The following is a 27,004-nucleotide window of genomic DNA, read 5'->3' as shown; positions in this document are numbered from 1 at the left end:
AGGGGGTATATACACAGCATCCCGGCTGCAGTCAGTGTATATATAAATACACAGTGTATACACAGGTCACACCTGCAGTCAGGGGGTATATACACAGCATCCCGGCTGCAGTCAGTGTATATATACATACACAGTGTATACACAGGTCACACCTGCAGTCAGGAGGTCTATACACAGCATCCCGGCTGCAGTCAGTGTATATATACATACACAGGTCACACCTGCAGTCAGGAGGTCTATACACAGCATCCCGGCAGCAGTCAGTGTATATATACATACACAGTGTATACACAGGTCACACCCGCAGTCAGGGGGTATATACACAGCATCCCAGCTGCAGTCAGTGTATATATAAATACACAGTGTACACACAGGTCACACCTGCAGTCAGGGGGTCTATACACAGCATCCTGGCTGCAGTCAGTGTACATATACATACACAGTGTATACACAGGTCACGCCTGCAGTCAGGGGGTATATACACAGCATCCCTGCTGCAGTCAGTGTATATATAAATACACAGTGTACACACAGGTCACACCTGCAGTCAGGAGGTCTATACACAGCATCCCGGCTGCAATCAGTGTATATATACATACACAGTATATACACAGGTCACACCTGCAGCCAGGAGGTCTATACACAGCATCCCGGCTGCAGTCAGTGTATATATACATACAGAATGTATACACAGGTCACGCCTGCAGTCAGGGGGTATATACACAACATCCCGGCTGCAGTCAGTGTATATATACATACACAGTGTATACACAAGTCACACCTGCAGTCAGGGGGTCTGTACACAGCATCCTGGCTGCAGTCAGTATATATACATACACAGTGTATACACAGGTCACACCTGCAGTCAGGGGGTCTATATACAGCATCCCGGCTGCAGTCAAGTGTATATATATACATACACAGTGTATACACAGGTCACACCTGCAGTCAGGAGGTCTATACACAGCATCCCGGCTGCAGTCAGTGTATATATACATACACAGTGTATACACAGGTCACACCTGCAGTCAGGGGGTCTATACACAGCATCCCGGCTGCAGTCAGTGTATATATACATACACAGTGTATACACAGGTCACACCTGCAGTCAGGAGGTCTATACACAGCATCCCGGCTGCAGTCAGTGTATATATACATACACAGTGTATACACAGGTCACACCTGCAGTCAGGAGGTCTATACACAGCATCCCGGCTGCAGTCAGTGTATATATACATACACAGTGTATACACAGGTCACACCTGCAGTCAGGAGGTCTATACACAGCATCCCGGCTGCAGTCAGTGTATATATACATACACAGTGTATACACAGGTCACACCTGCAGTCAGGAGGTCTATACACAGCATCCCGGCTGCAGTCAGTGTATATATACATACACAGTGTATACACAGGTCACACCTGCAGTCAGGAGGTCTATACACAGCATCCCGGCTGCAGTCAGTGTATATATACATACACAGTGTATACACAGGTCACACCTGCAGTCAGGGGGTCTATACACAGCATCCTGGCTGCAGTCAGTATATATACATACACAGTGTATACACAGGTCACACCTGCAGTCAGGGGGTATATACACAGCATCACGGCTGCAGTCAGTGTATATATACATACACAGTGTATACACAGGTCACACCTGCAGTCAGGAGGTCTATACACAGCATCCCGGCAGCAGTCAGTGTATATATACATACACAGTGTATACACAGGTCACACCTGCAGTCAGGGGGTCTGTACACAGCATCCCAGCTGCAGTCAGTGTATATATAAATACACAGTGTATACACAGGTCACACCTGCAGTCAGGGGGTATATACACAGCATCCCGGCTGCAGTCAGTGTATATATAAATACACAGTGTATACACAGGTCACACCTGCAGTCAGGGGGTATATACACAGCATCCCGGCTGCAGTCAGTGTATATATACATACACAGTGTATACACAGGTCACACCTGCAGTCAGGAGGTCTATACACAGCATCCCGGCTGCAGTCAGTGTATATATACATACACAGGTCACACCTGCAGTCAGGAGGTCTATACACAGCAGCCCGGCTGCAGTCAGTGTATATATACATACACAGTGTATACACAGGTCACACCTGCAGTCAGGGGGTCTATACACAGTATCCCAGCTGCAGTCTATGTATATATACATACACAGTGTATACACAGGTCACACCTGCAGTCAGGAGGTCTATACACAGCATCCCGGCTGCAGTCAGTGTATATATACATACACAGTGTATACACAGGTCACACCTGCAGTCAGGGGGTCTATACACAGCATCCCGGCTGCAGTCAGTGTATATATACATACACAGTATATACACAGGTCACACCTGCAGTCAGGGGGTATATACACAGCATCCCGGCTGCAGTCAGTGTATATATACATACACAGTGTATACACAGGTCACACCTGCAGTCAGGGGGTCTATACACAGCATCCCGGCTGCAGTCAGTGTATATATACATACACAGTGTATACACAGGTCACACCTGCAGTCAGGAGGTCTATACACAGCAGCCCGGCTGCAGTCAGTGTATATATACATACACAGTGTATACACAGGTCACACCTGCAGTCAGGGGGTCTATACACAGTATCCCAGCTGCAGTCTATGTATATATACATACACAGTGTATACACAGGTCACACCTGCAGTCAGGAGGTCTATACACAGCATCCCGGCTGCAGTCAGTGTATATATAAATACACAGTGTATACACAGGTCACACCTGCAGTCAGGGGGTATATACACAGCATCCCGGCTGCAGTCAGTGTATATATACATACACAGTGTATACACAGGTCACACCTGTAGTCAGGAGGTCTATACACAGCATCCCGGCTGCAGTCAGTGTATATATACATACACAGTGTATACACAGGTCACACCTGCAGTCAGGGGGTATAAACACAGCATCCCGGCTGCAGTCAGTGTATATATACATACACAGTGTATACACAGGTCACACCTGCAGTCAGGAGGTCTATACACAGCATCCCGGCTGCAGTCAGTGTATATATACATACACAGTGTATAAACAGGTCACACCTGCAGTCAGGGGGTATATACACAGCATCCCGGCTGCAGTCAGTGTATATATATATACACAGTGTATACACAGGTCACAAATGCAGTCAGGGGGTATATACACAGCATCCCGGCTGCAGTCAGTGTATATATACATACACAGTGTATACACAGGTCACACCTGCAGTCAGGAGGTCTATACACAGCATCCCGGCAGCAGTCAGTGTATATATACATACACAGTGTATACACAGGTCACACCCGCAGTCAGGGGGTATATACACAGCATCCCAGCTGCAGTCAGTGTATATATAAATACACAGTGTACACACAGGTCACACCTGCAGTCAGGGGGTCTATACACAGCATCCTGGCTGCAGTCAGTGTATATATACATACACAGTGTATACACAGGTCACGCCTGCAGTCAGGGGGTATATACACAGCATCCCTGCTGCAGTCAGTGTATATATAAATACACAGTGTACACACAGGTCACACCTGCAGTCAGGAAGTCTATACACAGCATCCCGGCTGCAATCAGTGTATATATACATACACAGTATATACACAGGTCACACCTGCAGCCAGGAGGTCTATACACAGCATCCCGGCTGCAGTCAGTGTATATATACATACAGAATGTATACACAGGTCACGCCTGCAGTCAGGGGGTATATACACAACATCCCGGCTGCAGTCAGTGTATATATACATACACAGTGTATACACAGGTCACACCTGCAGTCAGGGGGTCTGTACACAGCATCCTGGCTGCAGTCAGTATATATACATACACAGTGTATACACAGGTCACACCTGCAGTCAGGGGGTCTATATACAGCATCCCGGCTGCAGTCAAGTGTATATATATACATACACAGTGTATACACAGGTCACACCTGCAGTCAGGAGGTCTATACACAGCATCCCGGCTGCAGTCAGTGTATATATACATACACAGTGTATACACAGGTCACACCTGCAGTCAGGGGGTCTATACACAGCATCCCGGCTGTAGTCAGTGTATATATACATACACAGTGTATACACAGGTCACACCTGCAGTCAGGAGGTCTATACACAGCATCCCGGCTGCAGTCAGTGTATATATACATACACAGTGTATACACAGATCACACCTGCAGTCAGGAGGTCTATACACAGCATCCCGGCTGCAGTCAGTGTATATATACATACACAGTGTATACACAGGTCACACCTGCAGTCAGGAGGTCTATACACAGCATCCCGGCTGCAGTCAGTGTATATATACATACACAGTGTATACACAGGTCACACCTGCAGTCAGGAGGTCTATACACAGCATCCCGGCTGCAGTCAGTGTATATATACATACACAGTGTATACACAGGTCACACCTGCAGTCAGGGGGTATATACACAGTATCCCAGCTGCAGTCAGTGTATATATAAATACACAGTGTACACACAGGTCACACCTGCAGTCAGGGGGTCTATACACAGCATCCCGGCTGCAGTCAGTGTATATATATACATACACAGTGTATACACAGGTCACACCTGCAGTCAGGAGGTCTATACACAGCATCCCGGCTGCAGTCAGTGTATATATACATACACAGTGAATACACAGGTCACACCTGCAGTCAGGAGGTCTATACACAGCATCCCGGCTGCAGTCAGTGTATATATACATACACAGTATATACACAGGTCACACCTGCTGTCAGGAGGTCTATACACAGCATCCCGGCTGCAGTCAGTGTATATATACATACAGAGTGTATACACAGGTCACGCCTGCAGTCAGGGGGTATAAACACAGCATCCCGGCTGCAGTCAGTGTATATATACATACACAGTGTATACACAGGTCACACCTGCAGTCAGGAGGTCTATACACAGTATCCCAGCTGCAGTCTATGTATATATACATACACAGTGTATACACAGGTCACACCTGCAGTCAGGAGGTCTATACACAGCATCCCGGCTGCAGTCAGTGTATATATACATACACAGTGTATACACAGGTCACACCTGCAGTCAGGGGGTCTATACACAGCATCCCGGCTGCAGTCAGTGTATATATACATACACAGTATATACACAGGTCACACCTGCAGTCAGGGGGTATATACACAGCATCCCGGCTGCAGTCAGTGTATATATACATACACAGTATATACACAGGTCACACCTGCAGTCAGGAGGTCTATACACAGCATCCCGGCTGCAGTCAGTGTATATATACATACACAGTGTATACACAGGTCACACCTGCAGTCAGGGGGTCTATACACAGCATCCCGGCTGCAGTCAGTGTATATATACATACACAGTGTATACACAGGTCACACCTGCAGTCAGGAGGTCTATACACAGCATCCCGGCTGCAGGCAGTGTATATATACATACACAGTGTATACACAGGTCACACCTGTGGTCAGGAGGTCTATACACAGCATTCCGGCTGCAGTCAGTGTATATATACATACACAGTGTATACACAGGTCACACCTGCAGTCAGGGGGTCTATACACAGCATCCCGGCTGCAGTCAGTGTATATATACATACACAGTGTATACACAGGTCACACCTGCAGTCAGGAGGTCTATACACAGCATCCCGGCTGCAGTCAGTGTATATATACATACAGAATGTATACACAGGTCACGCCTGCAGTCAGGGGGTATATACACAACATCCCGGCTGCAGTCAGTGTATATATACATACACAGTGTATACACAGGTCACACCTGCAGTCAGGGGGTCTGTACACAGCATCCTGGCTGCAGTCAGTATATATACATACACAGTGTATACACAGGTCACACCTGCAGTCAGGGGGTCTATATACAGCATCCCGGCTGCAGTCAAGTGTATATATATACATACACAGTGTATACACAGGTCACACCTGCAGTCAGGAGGTCTATACACAGCATCCCGGCTGCAGTCAGTGTATATATACATACACAGTGTATACACAGGTCACACCTGCAGTCAGGGGGTCTATACACAGCATCCCGGCTGTAGTCAGTGTATATATACATACACAGTGTATACACAGGTCACACCTGCAGTCAGGAGGTCTATACACAGCATCCCGGCTGCAGTCAGTGTATATATACATACACAGTGTATACACAGATCACACCTGCAGTCAGGAGGTCTATACACAGCATCCCGGCTGCAGTCAGTGTATATATACATACACAGTGTATACACAGGTCACACCTGCAGTCAGGAGGTCTATACACAGCATCCCGGCTGCAGTCAGTGTATATATACATACACAGTGTATACACAGGTCACACCTGCAGTCAGGAGGTCTATACACAGCATCCCGGCTGCAGTCAGTGTATATATACATACACAGTGTATACACAGGTCACACCTGCAGTCAGGGGGTATATACACAGTATCCCAGCTGCAGTCAGTGTATATATAAATACACAGTGTACACACAGGTCACACCTGCAGTCAGGGGGTCTATACACAGCATCCCGGCTGCAGTCAGTGTATATATATACATACACAGTGTATACACAGGTCACACCTGCAGTCAGGAGGTCTATACACAGCATCCCGGCTGCAGTCAGTGTATATATACATACACAGTGTATACACAGGTCACACCTGCAGTCAGGAGGTCTATACACAGCATCCCGGCTGCAGTCAGTGTATATATACATACACAGTATATACACAGGTCACACCTGCTGTCAGGAGGTCTATACACAGCATCCCGGCTGCAGTCAGTGTATATATACATACAGAGTGTATACACAGGTCACGCCTGCAGTCAGGGGGTATAAACACAGCATCCCGGCTGCAGTCAGTGTATATATACATACACAGTGTATACACAGGTCACACCTGCAGTCAGGAGGTCTATACACAGTATCCCAGCTGCAGTCTATGTATATATACATACACAGTGTATACACAGGTCACACCTGCAGTCAGGAGGTCTATACACAGCATCCCGGCTGCAGTCAGTGTATATATACATACACAGTGTATACACAGGTCACACCTGCAGTCAGGGGGTCTATACACAGCATCCCGGCTGCAGTCAGTGTATATATACATACACAGTATATACACAGGTCACACCTGCAGTCAGGGGGTATATACACAGCATCCCGGCTGCAGTCAGTGTATATATACATACACAGTATATACACAGGTCACACCTGCAGTCAGGAGGTCTATACACAGCATCCCGGCTGCAGTCAGTATATATATACATACACAGTGTATACACAGGTCACACCTGCAGTCAGGGGGTCTATACACAGCATCCCGGCTGCAGTCAGTGTATATATACATACACAGTGTATACACAGGTCACACCTGCAGTCAGGGGGTATATACACAGCATCCCGGCTGCAGTCAGTGTATATATACATACACAGTGTATACACAGGTCACACCTGCAGTCAGGAGGTCTATACACAGCATCCCGGCAGCAGTCAGTGCATATATACATACACAGTGTATACACAGGTCACACCCGCAGTCAGGGGGTATATACACAGCATCCCAGCTGCAGTCAGTGTATATATAAATACACAGTGTACACACAGGTCACACCTGCAGTCAGGGGGTCTATACACAGCATCCTGGCTGCAGTCAGTGTATATATACATACACAGTGTATACACAGGTCATGCCTGCAGTCAGGGGGTATATACACAGCATCCCTGCTGCAGTCAGTGTATATATAAATACACAGTGTACACACAGGTCACACCTGCAGTCAGGAGGTCTATACACAGCATCCCGGCTGCAATCAGTGTATATATACATACACAGTATATACACAGGTCACACCTGCAGCCAGGAGGTCTATACACAGCATCCCGGCTGCAGTCAGTGTATATATACATACAGAATGTATACACAGGTCACGCCTGCAGTCAGGGGGTATATACACAACATCCCGGCTGCAGTCAGTGTATATATACATACACAGTGTATACACAAGTCACACCTGCAGTCAGGGGGTCTGTACACAGCATCCTGGCTGCAGTCAGTATATATACATACACAGTGTATACACAGGTCACACCTGCAGTCAGGGGGTCTATATACAGCATCCCGGCTGCAGTCAAGTGTATATATATACATACACAGTGTATACACAGGTCACACCTGCAGTCAGGAGGTCTATACACAGCATCCCGGCTGCAGTCAGTGTATATATACATACACAGTGTATACACAGGTCACACCTGCAGTCAGGGGGTCTATACACAGCATCCCGGCTGCAGTCAGTGTATATATACATACACAGTGTATACACAGGTCACACCTGCAGTCAGGAGGTCTATACACAGCATCCCGGCTGCAGTCAGTGTATATATACATACACAGTGTATACACAGGTCACACCTGCAGTCAGGAGGTCTATACACAGCATCCCGGCTGCAGTCAGTGTATATATACATACACAGTGTATACACAGGTCACACCTGCAGTCAGGAGGTCTATACACAGCATCCCGGCTGCAGTCAGTGTATATATACATACACAGTGTATACACAGGTCACACCTGCAGTCAGGAGGTCTATACACAGCATCCCGGCTGCAGTCAGTGTATATATACATACACAGTGTATACACAGGTCACACCTGCAGTCAGGAGGTCTATACACAGCATCCCGGCTGCAGTCAGTGTATATATACATACACAGTGTATACACAGGTCACACCTGCAGTCAGGGGGTCTATACACAGCATCCTGGCTGCAGTCAGTATATATACATACACAGTGTATACACAGGTCACACCTGCAGTCAGGGGGTATATACACAGCATCCCGGCTGCAGTCAGTGTATATATACATACACAGTGTATACACAGGTCACACCTGCAGTCAGGAGGTCTATACACAGCATCCCGGCAGCAGTCAGTGTATATATACATACACAGTGTATACACAGGTCACACCTGCAGTCAGGGGGTATATACACAGCATCCCAGCTGCAGTCAGTGTATATATAAATACACAGTGTATACACAGGTCACACCTGCAGTCAGGGGGTATATACACAGCATCCCGGCTGCAGTCAGTGTATATATAAATACACAGTGTATACACAGGTCACACCTGCAGTCAGGGGGTATATACACAGCATCCCGGCTGCAGTCAGTGTATATATACATACACAGTGTATACACAGGTCACACCTGCAGTCAGGAGGTCTATACACAGCATCCCGGCTGCAGTCAGTGTATATATACATACACAGGTCACACCTGCAGTCAGGAGGTCTATACACAGCAGCCCGGCTGCAGTCAGTGTATATATACATACACAGTGTATACACAGGTCACACCTGCAGTCAGGGGGTCTATACACAGTATCCCAGCTGCAGTCTATGTATATATACATACACAGTGTATACACAGGTCACACCTGCAGTCAGGAGGTCTATACACAGCATCCCGGCTGCAGTCAGTGTATATATACATACACAGTGTATACACAGGTCACACCTGCAGTCAGGGGGTCTATACACAGCATCCCGGCTGCAGTCAGTGTATATATACATACACAGTATATACACAGGTCACACCTGCAGTCAGGGGGTATATACACAGCATCCCGGCTGCAGTCAGTGTATATATACATACACAGTGTATACACAGGTCACACCTGCAGTCAGGGGGTCTATACACAGCATCCCGGCTGCAGTCAGTGTATATATACATACACAGTGTATACACAGGTCACACCTGCAGTCAGGAGGTCTATACACAGCATCCCGGCTGCAGGCAGTGTATATATACATACACAGTGTATACACAGGTCACACCTGTAGTCAGGAGGTCTATACACAGCATCCCAGCTGCAGTCAGTGTATATATACATACACAGTGTATACACAGGTCACACCTGCAGTCAGGGGGTATATACACAGCATCCCGGCTGCAGTCAGTGTATATATACATACACAGTGTATACACAGGTCACACCTGCAGTCAGGAGGTCTATACACAGCATCCCGGCTGCAGTCAGTGTATATATACATACACAGTATATACACAGGTCACACCTGCAGTCAGGGGGTATAAACACAGCATCCCGGCTGCAGTCAGTGTATATATACATACACAGTGTATACACAGGTCACACCTGCAGTCAGGAGGTCTATACACAGCATCCCGGCTGCAGTCAGTGTATATATACATACACAGTATATACACAGGTCACACCTGCAGTCAGGGGGTATATACACAGCATCCCGGCTGCAGTCAGTGTATATATACATACACAGTGTATACACAGGTCACATCTGCAGTCAGGAGGTCTATACACAGCATCTCGGCTGCAGTCAGCGTATATATACATACACAGTGTATACACAGGTCACACCTGCAGTCAGGAGGTCTATACACAGCATCCCGGCTGCAGTCAGTATATATATATACATACACAGTGTATACACAGGTCACACCTGCAGTCAGGGGGTCTATACACAGCATCCCGGCTGCAGTCAGTGTATATATACATACACAGTGTATACACAGGTCACACCTGCAGTCAGGGGGTATATACACAGCATCCCGGCTGCAGTCAGTGTATATATACATACACAGTGTATACACAGGTCACACGTGCAGTCAGGAGGTCTATACACAGCATCCCGGCTGCAGTCAGTGTATATATACATACACAGTGTATACACAGGTCACACCTGCAGTCAGGGGGTCTATACACAGCATGCTGGCTGCAGTCAGTATATATACATACACAGTGTATACACAGGTCACACCTGCAGTCAGGAGGTCTATACACAGCATCCCGGCTGCAGTCAGTGTATATATACATACACAGTGTATAAACAGGTCACACCTGCAGTCAGGGGGTATATACACAGCATCCCGGCTGCAGTCAGTGTATATATATATATATATATATATATATACACAGTGTATACACAGGTCACAAATGCAGTCAGGGGGTATATACACAGCATCCCGGCTGCAGTCAGTGTATATATACATACACAGTGTATACACAGGTCACACCTGCAGTCAGGAGGTCTATACACAGCATCCCGGCAGCAGTCAGTGTATATATACATACACAGTGTATACACAGGTCACACCCGCAGTCAGGGGGTATATACACAGCATCCCAGCTGCAGTCAGTGTATATATAAATACACAGTGTACACACAGGTCACACCTGCAGTCAGGGGGTCTATACACAGCATCCTGGCTGCAGTCAGTGTATATATACATACACAGTGTATACACAGGTCACGCCTGCAGTCAGGGGGTATATACACAGCATCCCTGCTGCAGTCAGTGTATATATAAATACACAGTGTACACACAGGTCACACCTGCAGTCAGGAGGTCTATACACAGCATCCCGGCTGCAATCAGTGTATATATACATACACAGTATATACACAGGTCACACCTGCAGCCAGGAGGTCTATACACAGCATCCCGGCTGCAGTCAGTGTATATATACATACAGAATGTATACACAGGTCACGCCTGCAGTCAGGGGGTATATACACAACATCCCGGCTGCAGTCAGTGTATATATACATACACAGTGTATACACAGGTCACACCTGCAGTCAGGGGGTCTGTACACAGCATACTGGCTGCAGTCAGTATATATACATACACAGTGTATACACAGGTCACACCTGCAGTCAGGGGGTCTATATACAGCATCCCGGCTGCAGTCAAGTGTATATATATACATACACAGTGTATACACAGGTCACACCTGCAGTCAGGAAGTCTATACACAGCATCCCGGCTGCAGTCAGTGTATATATACATACACAGTGTATACACAGGTCACACCTGCAGTCAGGGGGTCTATACACAGCATCCCGGCTGCAGTCAGTGTATATATACATACACAGTGTATACACAGGTCACACCTGCAGTCAGGAGGTCTATACACAGCATCCCGGCTGCAGTCAGTGTATATATACATACACAGTGTATACACAGGTCACACCTGCAGTCAGGAGGTCTATACACAGCATCCCGGCTGCAGTCAGTGTATATATACATACACAGTGTATACACAGGTCACACCTGCAGTCAGGAGGTCTATACACAGCATCCCGGCTGCAGTCAGTGTATATATACATACACAGTGTATACACAGGTCACACCTGCAGTCAGGAGGTCTATACACAGCATCCCGGCTGCAGTCAGTGTATATATACATACACAGTGTATACACAGGTCACACCTGCAGTCAGGGGGTATATACACAGCATCCCAGCTGCAGTCAGTGTATATATAAATACACAGTGTACACACAGGTCACACCTGCAGTCAGGGGGTCTATACACAGCATCCCGGCTGCAGTCAGTGTATATATATACATACACAGTGTATACACAGGTCACACCTGCAGTCAGGAGGTCTATACACAGCATCCCGGCTGCAGTCAGTGTATATATACATACACAGTGTATACACAGGTCACACCTGCAGTCAGGAGGTCTATACACAGCATCCCGGCTGCAGTCAGTGTATATATACATACACAGTATATACACAGGTCACACCTGCTGTCAGGAGGTCTATACACAGCATCCCGGCTGCAGTCAGTGTATATATACATACAGAGTGTATACACAGGTCACGCCTGCAGTCAGGGGGTATATACACAGCATCCCGGCTGCAGTCAGTGTATATATACATACACAGTGTATACACAGGTCACACCTGCAGTCAGGAGGTCTATACACAGCATCCCGGCTGCAGTCAGTGTATATATACATACACAGTGTATACACAGGTCACACCTGCAGTCAGGGAGTCTATACACAGCATCCTGGCTGCAGTCAGTGTATATATACATACACAGTGTATACACAGGTCACGCCTGCAGTCAGGGGGTATATACACAGCATCCCTGCTGCAGTCAGTGTATATATAAATACACAGTGTACACACAGGTCACACCTGCAGTCAGGAGGTCTATACACAGCATCCCGGCTGCAATCAGTGTATATATACATACACAGTATATACACAGGTCACACCTGCAGCCAGGAGGTCTATACACAGCATCCCGGCTGCAGTCAGTGTATATATACATACAGAATGTATACACAGGTCACGCCTGCAGTCAGGGGGTCTATACACAGCATCCCGGCTGCAGTCAGTGTATATATACATACACAGTGTATACACAGGTCACACCTGCAGTCAGGGGGTCTATACACAACATCCCGGCTGCAGTCAGTGTATATATACATACACAGTGTATACACAGGTCACATCTGCAGTCAGGGGGTCTATACACAACATCCCGGCTGCAGTCAGTGTATATATACATACACAGTGTATACACAGGTCACACCTGCAGTCAGGGGGGTCTGTACACAGCATCCCGGCTGCAGTCAGTGTATATATACATACACAGTGTATACACAGGTCACACCTGCAGTCAGGGGGTATATACACAGCATCCCGGCTGCAGTCAGTGTATATATACATACACAGTGTATACACAGGTCACACCTGCTGTCAGGAGGTCTATACACAGCATCCCGGCTGCAGTCAGTGTATATATACATACAGAGTGTATACACAGGTCACACCTGCAGTCAGGGGGTATATACACAGCATCCCGGCTGCAGTCAGTGTATATATACATACACAGTGTATACACAGGTCACACCTGCAGTCAGGAGGTCTATACACAGCATCCCGGCTGCAGTCAGTGTATATATACATACACAGTGTATACACAGGTCACACCTGCAGTCAGGGGGTATATACACAGCATCCCGGCAGCAGTCAGTGTATATATACATACACAGGTCACACCTGCAGTCAGGGGGTCTAAACACAGCATCCCGGCTGCAGTCAGTGTATATATACATACACAGTGTATACACAGGTCACACCTGCAGTCAGGAGGTCTATACACAGCATCCCGGCTGCAGTCAGTGTATATATACATACACAGTGTATACACAGGTCACACCTGCAGTCAGGGGGTATATACACAGCATCCCGGCAGCAGTCAGTGTATATATACATACACAGGTCACACCTGCAGTCAGGGGGTCTAAACACAGCATCCCGGCTGCAGTCAGTGTATATATACATACACAGTGTATACACAGGTCACACCTGCAGTCAGGAGGTCTATACACAGCATCCCGGCTGCAGTCAGTGTATATATACATACACAGTGTATACACAGGTCACACCTGCAGTCAGGGGGTCTATACACAGCATCCCGGCTGCAGTCAGTGTATATATACATACACAGTGTATACACAGGTCACACCTGCAGTCAGGGGGTATAAACACAGCATCCCGGCTGCAGTCAGTATATATATACATACACAGTGTATACACAGGTCACACCTGCAGTCAGGGGGTCTATACACAGCATCCCGGCTGCAGTCAGTGTATATATACATACACAGTGTATACACAGGTCACACCTGCAGTCAGGGGGTATATACACAGCATCCCGGCTGCAGTCAGTGTATATATACATACACAGTGTATACACAGGTCACACCTGCAGTCAGGAGGTCTATACACAGCATCCCGGCTGCAGTCAGTGTATATATACATACACAGTGTATACACAGGTCACACCTGCAGTCAGGAGGTCTATACACAGCATCCCGGCTGCAGTCAGTGTATATATACATACACAGTGTATACACAGGTCACACCTGCAGTCAGGAGGTCTATACACAGCATCCCGGCTGCAGTCAGTGTATATATACATACACAGTGTATACACAGGTCACACCTGCAGTCAGGAGGTCTATACACAGCATCCCGGCTGCAGTCAGTGTATATATACATACACAGTGTATACACAGGTCACACCTGCAGTCAGGGGGTCTATACACAGCATCCCGGCTGCAGTCAGTGTATATATACATACACAGTGTATACACAGGTCACACCTGCAGTCAGGAGGTCTATACACAGCATCCCGGCTGCAGGCAGTGTATATATACATACACAGTGTATACACAGGTCACACCTGCAGTCAGGAGGTCTATACACAGCATCCCGGCTGCAGTCAGTGTATATATACATACACAGTGTATACACAGGTCACACCTGCAGTCAGGGGGTATATACACAGCATCCCGGCTGCAGTCAGTGTATATATACATACACAGTGTATACACAGGTCACACCTGCAGTCAGGAGGTCTATACACAGCATCCGGCTGCAGTCAGTGTATATATACATACACAGTATATACACAGGTCACACCTGCAGTCAGGGGGTATATACACAGCATCCCGGCTGCAGTCAGTGTATATATACATACACAGTGTATACACAGGTCACACCTGCAGTCAGGAGGTCTATACACAGCATCCCGGCTGCAGTCAGTGTATATATACATACACAGTATATACACAGGTCACACCTGCAGTCAGGGGGTATAAACACAGCATCCCGGCTGCAGTCAGTGTATATATACATACACAGTGTATACACAGGTCACATCTGCAGTCAGGAGGTCTATACACAGCATCTCGGCTGCAGTCAGCGTATATATACATACACAGTATATACACAGGTCACACCTGCAGTCAGGAGGTCTATACACAGCATCCCGGCTGCAGTCAGTATATATATACATACACAGTGTATACACAGGTCACACCTGCAGTCAGGAGGTCTATACACAGCATCCCGGCTGCAGTCAGTGTATATATACATACACAGTGTATACACAGGTCACACCTGCAGTCAGGGGGTCTATACACAGCATCCTGGCTGCAGTCAGTATATATACATACACAGTGTATACACAGGTCACACCTGCAGTCAGGAGGTCTATACACAGCATCCCGGCTGCAGTCAGTGTATATATACATACACAGTGTATACACAGGTCACACCTGCAGTCAGGGGGTATATACACAGCATCCCGGCTGCAGTCAGTGTATATATACATACACAGTGTATACACAGGTCACAAATGCAGTCAGGGGGTATATACACAGCATCCCGGCTGCAGTCAGTGTATATATACATACACAGTGTATACACAGGTCACACCTGCAGTCAGGAGGTCTATACACAGCATCCCGGCAGCAGTCAGTGTATATATACATACACAGTGTATACACAGGTCACACCCGCAGTCAGGGGGTATATACACAGCATCCCAGCTGCAGTCAGTGTATATATAAATACACAGTGTACACACAGGTCACACCTGCAGTCAGGAGGTCTATACACAGCATCCCGGCTGCAGTCAGTGTATATATACATACACAGTATATACACAGGTCACGCCTGCAGTCAGGGGGTATATACACAGCATCCCGGCTGCAGTCAGTGTATATATACATACACAATGTATACACAGGTCACACCTGCAGTCAGGGGGTCTATACACAGCATCCTGGCTGCAGTCAGTGTATATATACATACACAGTGTATACACAGGTCACGCCTGCAGTCAGGGGGTCTATACACAGCATCCCTGCTGCAGTCAGTGTATATATACATACACAGTGTATACACAGGTCACGCCTGCAGTCAGGGGGTATATACACAGCATCCCTGCTGCAGTCAGTGTATATATAAATACACAGTGTACACACAGGTCACACCTGCAGTCAGGAGGTCTATACACAGCATCCCGGCTGCAATCAGTGTATATATACATACACAGTATATACACAGGTCACACCTGCAGTCAGGAGGTCTATACACAGCATCCCGGCTGCAATCAGTGTATATATACATACACAGTATATACACAGGTCACACCTGCAGCCAGGAGGTCTATACACAGCATCCCGGCTGCAGTCAGTGTATATATACATACAGAATGTATACACAGGTCACGCCTGCAGTCAGGGGGTATATACACAACATCCCGGCTGCAGTCAGTGTATATATACATACACAGTGTATACACAGGTCACACCTGCAGTCAGGGGGTCTATATACAGCATCCCGGCTGCAGTCAGTGTATATATACATACACAGTGTATACACAGGTCACACCTGCAGTCAGGAGGTCTATACACAGCATCCCGGCTGCAGTCAGTGTATATATACATACACAGTGTATACACAGGTCACACCTGCAGTCAGGAGGTCTATACACAGCATCCCGGCTGCAGTCAGTGTATATATACATACACAGTGTATACACAGGTCACACCTGCAGTCAGGAGGTCTATACACAGCATCCCGGCTGCAGTCAGTGTATATATACATACACAGTGTATACACAGGTCACACCTGCAGTCAGGAGGTCTATACACAGCATCCCGGCTGCAGTCAGTGTATATATATATACACAGTGTATACACAGGTCACACCTGCAGTCAGGAGGTCTATACACAGCATCCCGGCTGCAGTCAGTGTATATATACATACACAGTGTATACACAGGTCACACCTGCAGTCAGGGGGTCTATACACAGCATCCTGGCTGCAGTCAGTATATATACATACACAGTGTATACACAGGTCACACCTGCAGTCAGGGGGTATATACACAGCATCCCGGCTGCAGTCAGTGTATATATACATACACAGTGTATACACAGGTCACACCTGCAGTCAGGAGGTCTATACACAGCATCCCGGCAGCAGTCAGTGTATATATACATACACAGTGTATACACAGGTCACACCTGCAGTCAGGGGGTATATACACAGCATCCCAGCTGCAGTCAGTGTATATATAAATACACAGTGTACACACAGGTCACACCTGCAGTCAGGGGGTCTATACACAGCATCCCGGCTGCAGTCAGTGTATATATACATACACAGTGTATACACAGGTCACACCTGCAGTCAGGAGGTCTATACACAGCATCCCGGCTGCAGTCAGTGTATATATACATACACAGTATATACACAGGTCACACCTGCTGTCAGGAGGTCTATACACAGCATCCCGGCTGCAGTCAGTGTATATATACATACAGAGTGTATACACAGGTCACGCCTGCAGTCAGGGGGTATATACACAGCATCCCGGCTGCAGTCAGTGTATATATACATACACAGTGTATACACAGGTCACACCTGCAGTCAGGAGGTCTATACACAGCATCCCGGCTGCAGTCAGTGTATATATACATACACAGTGTATACACAGGTCACACCTGCAGTCAGGGGGTCTATACACAGCATCCTGGCTGCAGTCAGTGTATATATACATACACAGTGTATACACAGGTCACGCCTGCAGTCAGGGGGTATATACACAGCATCCCTGCTGCAGTCAGTGTATATATAAATACACAGTGTACACACAGGTCACACCTGCAGTCAGGAGGTCTATACACAGCATCCCGGCTGCAATCAGTGTATATATACATACACAGTATATACACAGGTCACACCTGCAGCCAGGAGGTCTATACACAGCATCCCGGCTGCAGTCAGTGTATATATACATACAGAATGTATACACAGGTCACGCCTGCAGTCAGGGGGTCTCTACACAGCATCCCGGCTGCAGTCAGTGTATATATACATACACAGTGTATACACAGGTCACACCTGCAGTCAGGGGGTCTATACACAACATCCCGGCTGCAGTCAGTGTATATATACATACACAGTGTATACACAGGTCACACCTGCAGTCAGGGGGTCTATACACAACATCCCGGCTGCAGTCAGTGTATATATACATACACAGTGTATACACAGGTCACATCTGCAGTCAGGGGGTCTATACACAACATCCCGGCTGCAGTCAGTGTATATATACATACACAGTGTATACACAGGTCACACCTGCAGTCAGGGGGGTCTGTACACAGCATCCTGGCTGCAGTCAGTATATATACATACACAGTGTATACACAGGTCACACCTGCAGTCAGGGGGTCTATATACAGCATCCCGGCTGCAGTCAGTGTATATATATACATACACAGTGTATACACAGGTCACACCTGCAGTCAGGAGGTCTATACACAGTGTATACACAGGTCACACCTGCAGTCAGGGGGTATATACACAGCATCCCGGCTGCAGTCAGTGTATATATACATACACAGTGTATACACAGGTCACACCTGCAGTCAGGAGGTCTATACACAGCATCCCGGCTGCAGTCAGTGTATATATACATACACAGTGTATACACAGGTCACACCTGCAGTCAGGGGGTATATACACAGCATCCCGGCTGCAGTCAGTGTATATATACATACACAGTGTATACACAGGTCACACCTGCAGTCAGGAGGTCTATACACAGCATCCCGGCTGCAGTCAGTGTATATATACATACACAGTGTATACACAGGTGACACCTGCAGTCAGGAGGTCTATACACAGCATCCCGGCTGCAGTCAGTGTATATATACATACACAGTGTATACACAGGTCACACCTGCAGTCAGGGGGTATATACACAGCATCCCGGCAGCAGTCAGTGTATATATACATACACAGGTCACACCTGCAGTCAGGGGGTCTAAACACAGCATCCCGGCTGCAGTCAGTGTATATATACATACACAGTGTATACACAGGTCACACCTGCAGTCAGGAGGTCTATACATAGCATCCCGGCTGCAGTCAGTGTATATATACATACACAGTGTATACACAGGTCACACCTGCAGTCAGGAGGTCTATACACAGCATCCCGGCTGCAATCAGTGTATATATACATACACAGTATATACACAGGTCACACCTGCAGTCAGGAGGTCTATACACAGCATCCCGGCTGCAATCAGTGTATATATACATACACAGTATATACACAGGTCACACCTGCAGCCAGGAGGTCTATACACAGCATCCCGGCTGCAGTCAGTGTATATATACATACAGAATGTATACACAGGTCACGCCTGCAGTCAGGGGGTATATACACAACATCCCGGCTGCAGTCAGTGTATATATACATACACAGTGTATACACAGGTCACACCTGCAGTCAGGGGGTCTATATACAGCATCCCGGCTGCAGTCAGTGTATATATACATACACAGTGTATACACAGGTCACACCTGCAGTCAGGAGGTCTATACACAGCATCCCGGCTGCAGTCAGTGTATATATACATACACAGTGTATACACAGGTCACACCTGCAGTCAGGAGGTCTATACACAGCATCCCGGCTGCAGTCAGTGTATATATACATACACAGTGTATACACAGGTCACACCTGCAGTCAGGAGGTCTATACACAGCATCCCGGCTGCAGTCAGTGTATATATACATACACAGTGTATACACAGGTCACACCTGCAGTCAGGAGGTCTATACACAGCATCCCGGCTGCAGTCAGTGTATATATATATACACAGTGTATACACAGGTCACACCTGCAGTCAGGAGGTCTATACACAGCATCCCGGCTGCAGTCAGTGTATATATACATACACAGTGTATACACAGGTCACACCTGCAGTCAGGGGGTCTATACACAGCATCCTGGCTGCAGTCAGTATATATACATACACAGTGTATACACAGGTCACACCTGCAGTCAGGGGGTATATACACAGCATCCCGGCTGCAGTCAGTGTATATATACATACACAGTGTATACACAGGTCACACCTGCAGTCAGGAGGTCTATACACAGCATCCCGGCAGCAGTCAGTGTATATATACATACACAGTGTATACACAGGTCACACCTGCAGTCAGGGGGTATATACACAGCATCCCAGCTGCAGTCAGTGTATATATAAATACACAGTGTACACACAGGTCACACCTGCAGTCAGGGGGTCTATACACAGCATCCCGGCTGCAGTCAGTGTATATATACATACACAGTGTATACACAGGTCACACCTGCAGTCAGGAGGTCTATACACAGCATCCCGGCTGCAGTCAGTGTATATATACATACACAGTATATACACAGGTCACACCTGCTGTCAGGAGGTCTATACACAGCATCCCGGCTGCAGTCAGTGTATATATACATACAGAGTGTATACACAGGTCACGCCTGCAGTCAGGGGGTATATACACAGCATCCCGGCTGCAGTCAGTGTATATATACATACACAGTGTATACACAGGTCACACCTGCAGTCAGGAGGTCTATACACAGCATCCCGGCTGCAGTCAGTGTATATATACATACACAGTGTATACACAGGTCACACCTGCAGTCAGGGGGTCTATACACAGCATCCTGGCTGCAGTCAGTGTATATATACATACACAGTGTATACACAGGTCACGCCTGCAGTCAGGGGGTATATACACAGCATCCCTGCTGCAGTCAGTGTATATATAAATACACAGTGTACACACAGGTCACACCTGCAGTCAGGAGGTCTATACACAGCATCCCGGCTGCAATCAGTGTATATATACATACACAGTATATACACAGGTCACACCTGCAGCCAGGAGGTCTATACACAGCATCCCGGCTGCAGTCAGTGTATATATACATACAGAATGTATACACAGGTCACGCCTGCAGTCAGGGGGTCTCTACACAGCATCCCGGCTGCAGTCAGTGTATATATACATACACAGTGTATACACAGGTCACACCTGCAGTCAGGGGGTCTATACACAACATCCCGGCTGCAGTCAGTGTATATATACATACACAGTGTATACACAGGTCACACCTGCAGTCAGGGGGTCTATACACAACATCCCGGCTGCAGTCAGTGTATATATACATACACAGTGTATACACAGGTCACATCTGCAGTCAGGGGGTCTATACACAACATCCCGGCTGCAGTCAGTGTATATATACATACACAGTGTATACACAGGTCACACCTGCAGTCAGGGGGGTCTGTACACAGCATCCTGGCTGCAGTCAGTATATATACATACACAGTGTATACACAGGTCACACCTGCAGTCAGGGGGTCTATATACAGCATCCCGGCTGCAGTCAGTGTATATATATACATACACAGTGTATACACAGGTCACACCTGCAGTCAGGAGGTCTATACACAGTGTATACACAGGTCACACCTGCAGTCAGGGGGTATATACACAGCATCCCGGCTGCAGTCAGTGTATATATACATACACAGTGTATACACAGGTCACACCTGCAGTCAGGAGGTCTATACACAGCATCCCGGCTGCAGTCAGTGTATATATACATACACAGGTCACACCTGCAGTCAGGAGGTCTATACACAGCAGCCCGGCTGCAGTCAGTGTATATATACATACACAGTGTATACACAGGTCACACCTGCAGTCAGGGGGTCTATACACAGTATCCCAGCTGCAGTCTATGTATATATACATACACAGTGTATACACAGGTCACACCTGCAGTCAGGGGGTATATACACAGCATCCCGGCTGCAGTCAGTGTATATATACATACACAGTATATACACAGGTCACACCTGCAGTCAGGAGGTCTATACACAGCATCCCGGCTGCAGTCAGTGTATATATACATACACAGTGTATACACAGGTCACACCTGCAGTCAGGGGGTCTATACACAGCATCCCGGCTGCAGTCAGTGTATATATACATACACAGTGTATACACAGGTCACACCTGCAGTCAGGGGGTCTATACACAGCATCCCGGCTGCAGTCAGTGTATATATACATACACAGTGTATACACAGGTCACACCTGCAGTCAGGGGGTCTATACACAGCATCCCGGCTGCAGTCAGTGTATATATACATACACAGTGTATACACAGGTCACACCTGCAGTCAGGGGGTCTATACACAGCATCCCGGCTGCAGGCAGTGTATATATACATACACAGTGTATACACAGGTCACACCTGCAGTCAGGAGGTCTATACACAGCATCCCGGCTGCAGGCAGTGTATATATACATACACAGTGTATACACAGGTCACACCTGCAGTCAGGAGGTCTATACACAGCATCCCGGCTGCAGGCAGTGTATATATACATACACAGTGTATACACAGGTCACACCTGTAGTCAGGAGGTCTATACACAGCATCCCGGCTGCAGTCAGTGTATATATACATACACAGTGTATACACAGGTCACACCTGCAGTCAGGGGGTATATACACAGCATCCCGGCTGCAGTCAGTGTATATATACATACACAGTGTATACACAGGTCACACCTGCAGTCAGGAGGTCTATACACAGCATCCCGGCTGCAGTCAGTGTATATATACATACACAGTGTATACACAGGTCACATCTGCAGTCAGGAGGTCTATACACAGCATCTCGGCTGCAGTCAGCGTATATATACATACACAGTATATACACAGGTCACACCTGCAGTCAGGAGGTCTATACACAGCATCCCGGCTGCAGTCAGTATATATATACATACACAGTGTATACACAGGTCACACCTGCAGTCAGGGGGTCTATACACAGCATCCCGGCTGCAGTCAGTGTATATATACATACACAGTGTATACACAGGTCACACCTGCAGTCAGGGGGGTCTGTACACAGCATCCTGGCTGCAGTCAGTATATATACATACACAGTGTATACACAGGTCACACCTGCAGTCAGGGGGTCTATATACAGCATCCCGGCTGCAGTCAGTGTATATATATACATACACAGTGTATACACAGGTCACACCTGCAGTCAGGAGGTCTATACACAGTGTATACACAGGTCACACCTGCAGTCAGGAGGTCTATACACAGCATCCCGGCTGCAGTCAGTGTATATATACATACACAGTGTATACACAGGTCACACCTGCAGTCAGGAGGTCTATACACAGTGTATACACAGGTCACACCTGCAGTCAGGGGGTATATACACAGCATCCCGGCTGCAGTCAGTGTATATATACATACACAGTGTATACACAGGTCACACCTGCAGTCAGGGGGTATATACACAGCATCCCGGCAGCAGTCAGTGTATATATACATACACAGGTCACACCTGCAGTCAGGAGGTCTATACACAGCAGCCCGGCTGCAGTCAGTGTATATATACATACACAGTGTATACACAGGTCACACCTGCAGTCAGGGGGTCTATACACAGTATCCCAGCTGCAGTCTATGTATATATACATACACAGTGTATACACAGGTCACACCTGCAGTCAGGGGGTATATACACAGCATCCCGGCTGCAGTCAGTGTATATATACATACACAGTATATACACAGGTCACACCTGCAGTCAGGAGGTCTATACACAGCATCCCGGCTGCAGTCAGTGTATATATACATACACAGTGTATACACAGGTCACACCTGCAGTCAGGGGGTCTATACACAGCATCCCGGCTGCAGTCAGTGTATATATACATACACAGTGTATACACAGGTCACACCTGCAGTCAGGAGGTCTATACACAGCATCCCGGCTGCAGGCAGTGTATATATACATACACAGTGTATACACAGGTCACACCTGTAGTCAGGAGGTCTATACACAGCATCCCGGCTGCAGTCAGTGTATATATACATACACAGTGTATACACAGGTCACACCTGCAGTCAGGGGGTATATACACAGCATCCCGGCTGCAGTCAGTGTATATATACATACACAGTGTATACACAGGTCACACCTGCAGTCAGGAGGTCTATACACAGCATCCCGGCTGCAGTCAGTGTATATATACATACACAGTGTATACACAGGTCACACCTGCAGTCAGGGGGTATATACACAGCATCCCGGCTGCAGTCAGTGTATATATACATACACAGTGTATACACAGGTCACACCTGCAGTCAAGGGGTCTATACACAGCATCCTGGCTGCAGTTAGTGTATATATACATACACAGTGTATACAGAGGTCACGCCTGCAGTCAGGGGGTATATACACAGCATCCCTGCTGCAGTCAGTGTATATATAAATACACAGTGTACACACAGGTCACACCTGCAGTCAGGAGGTCTATACACAGCATCCCGGCTGCAATCAGTGTATATATACATACACAGTATATACACAGGTCACACCTGCAGTCAGGGGGTCTGTACACAGCATCCTGGCTGCAGTCAGTATATATACATACACAGTGTATACACAGGTCACACCTGCAGTCAGGGGGTCTATATACAGCATCCCGGCTGCAGTCAAGTGTATATATATACATACACAGTGTATACACAGGTCACACCTGCAGTCAGGAGGTCTATACACAGCATCCCGGCTGCAGTCAGTGTATATATACATACACAGTGTATACACAGGTCACACCTGCAGTCAGGGGGTATATACACAGCATCCCGGCTGCAGTCAGTGTATATATACATACACAGTGTATACACAGGTCACACCTGCAGTCAGGAGGTCTATACACAGCATCCCGGCTGCAGTCAGTGTATATATACATACACCGTGTATACACAGGTCACACCTGCAGTCAGGAGGTCTATACACAGCATCCCGGCTGCAGTCAGTGTATATATACATACACCGTGTATACACAGGTCACACCTGCAGTCAGGGGGTATATACACAGCATCCCGGCAGCAGTCAGTGTATATATACATACACAGGTCACACCTGCAGTCAGGGGGTCTAAACACAGCATCCCGGCTGCAGTCAGTGTATATATACATACACAGTGTATACACAGGTCACACCTGCAGCCAGGAGGTCTATACACAGCATCCCGGCTGCAGTCAGTGTATATATACATACACAGTGTATACACAGGTCACACCTGCAGTCAGGAGGTCTATACACAGCATCCCGGCTGCAGTCAGTGTGTGTATATGTGTGTATATATATATATATATATATATATATATATAACACAGTGTATACACAGGTCACACCTGCACAGGGTGTATGTATATATATATATATATATATATATATATATATATATATATATCTATATCTATCTATCTATCTCCAGTATATACACAGGTCACACCTGCAGTCAGGGGGTATATACACAGCATCCCGGCTGCAGTCAGTGTATATATACATACACAGTGTATACACAGGTCACACCTGCAGTCAGGACATCCTGAGGATTATGGAGGAGGGGCAGAATGTGTCACTATCACTACATGGTACAATGTAGCAGCAGCCAATCAGATGCCGGCTACGTTCTCAGGACAGTTGGAAGGTGAGAGCCACGTGCTGATTGGTTGTTGGTCACCGGCTCCTCCCCCTCGCAGTGGCGGCTCTTCCGCCGGTGTCACCTCTGTGTGTGCTCCGGGCAGCACAGGAGACGAGCGGAGGTGGCCGGTCATGGCGGCGGGGTCGTGTGTGTGACTGACGGTGCTCCCGCAGTTACCTTCATTCGCTCCCGGCACTGGCTGGGGGTGCGCTCGTAGCCCAGCTCAGCGAGGGCCCGGGAGACCCGGTCGTACATGGCGGGCCCAGGCGCCTTGGTTCCGAAGATGGTGCCGGCGCCCTCCAGCTGCTGGTACCGCGCCTCCACCAGCCGCTCGTTCCCCCACACGGCGATGAGTGCGTTGGTCTCGGCCGGAGTCCAGGACATGCCGCGGCAGGCTGTGGAGAACGACACGGAGGGGGAGGCCCCGCTCAGGCCCGCCGGGGCCGCCCCGCCGCCAGCCACACCGGCGCTGAGAGGGGATGAGCGGCTCGGGGTGGACGGATTGGACAAGGAGCGGTTCCCATCGCTGAGCCCGGGGGAGGGCGGCGATAAAACCTCGCTCTTCGGGATTTTCAGGCAAGACGAAGCCTCGGACGGAAGCTCCGAATTACAGGGCGCCGCCATCTTTCCCCTTGTGTGCGGCCGGAAGTGACGACAGACCATGGGAGGGGCCACTGGAGTTGCAGTAGAGGGACGCTTCGTGCCAGCGAAAAGAGGCGGGAAAGAGGAATGGCGCCTGAGGAGACATTACCTGACAGGAATAACTGTCACCGTGTGCTGAGGAGGCATTAACTGACAGGAAAAACTTACTGAGTGCTGAGGAGACATTACCTGACAGGAATAACTGTCACCGAGCGCTGAGGTGACATTACCTAACAGGAATAACTGTCACTGAGCGCTGAGGTGACAT

The 27,004-nt window shown here is 47.7% G+C and overlaps 1 protein-coding gene across 2 annotated transcripts in view; it reads right to left on the bottom strand.

Annotated features, from left to right (window-relative positions):
- Positions 1–26,751, bottom strand: part of MSANTD2 (Myb/SANT DNA binding domain containing 2) — a 60,576-nt gene extending 33,825 nt beyond the window's left edge. For both annotated transcript variants that reach the window (XM_073657374.1, XM_073657375.1), the window contains exon 1: positions 26,272–26,751. In XM_073657374.1, coding sequence (XP_073513475.1) covers positions 26,272–26,718 — 447 coding nt within the window. In that variant the 5' untranslated portion in view covers positions 26,719–26,751. The remainder of the gene's footprint in view (positions 1–26,271) is intronic.
- Positions 26,752–27,004: the final 253 nt, after the last annotated feature.

The sequence above is a fragment of the Phyllobates terribilis genome, unplaced genomic scaffold, assembly GCF_046119375.1.
Source record: "Phyllobates terribilis strain yellow unplaced genomic scaffold, ASM4611937v1 Scaffold_12__6_contigs__length_324123572, whole genome shotgun sequence".
Taxonomy (NCBI): Eukaryota; Metazoa; Chordata; class Amphibia; order Anura; family Dendrobatidae; genus Phyllobates; species Phyllobates terribilis.
Note: the sequence above shows the minus strand (reverse complement) of the source record. Positions and strands in the feature narration are given on the sequence as shown.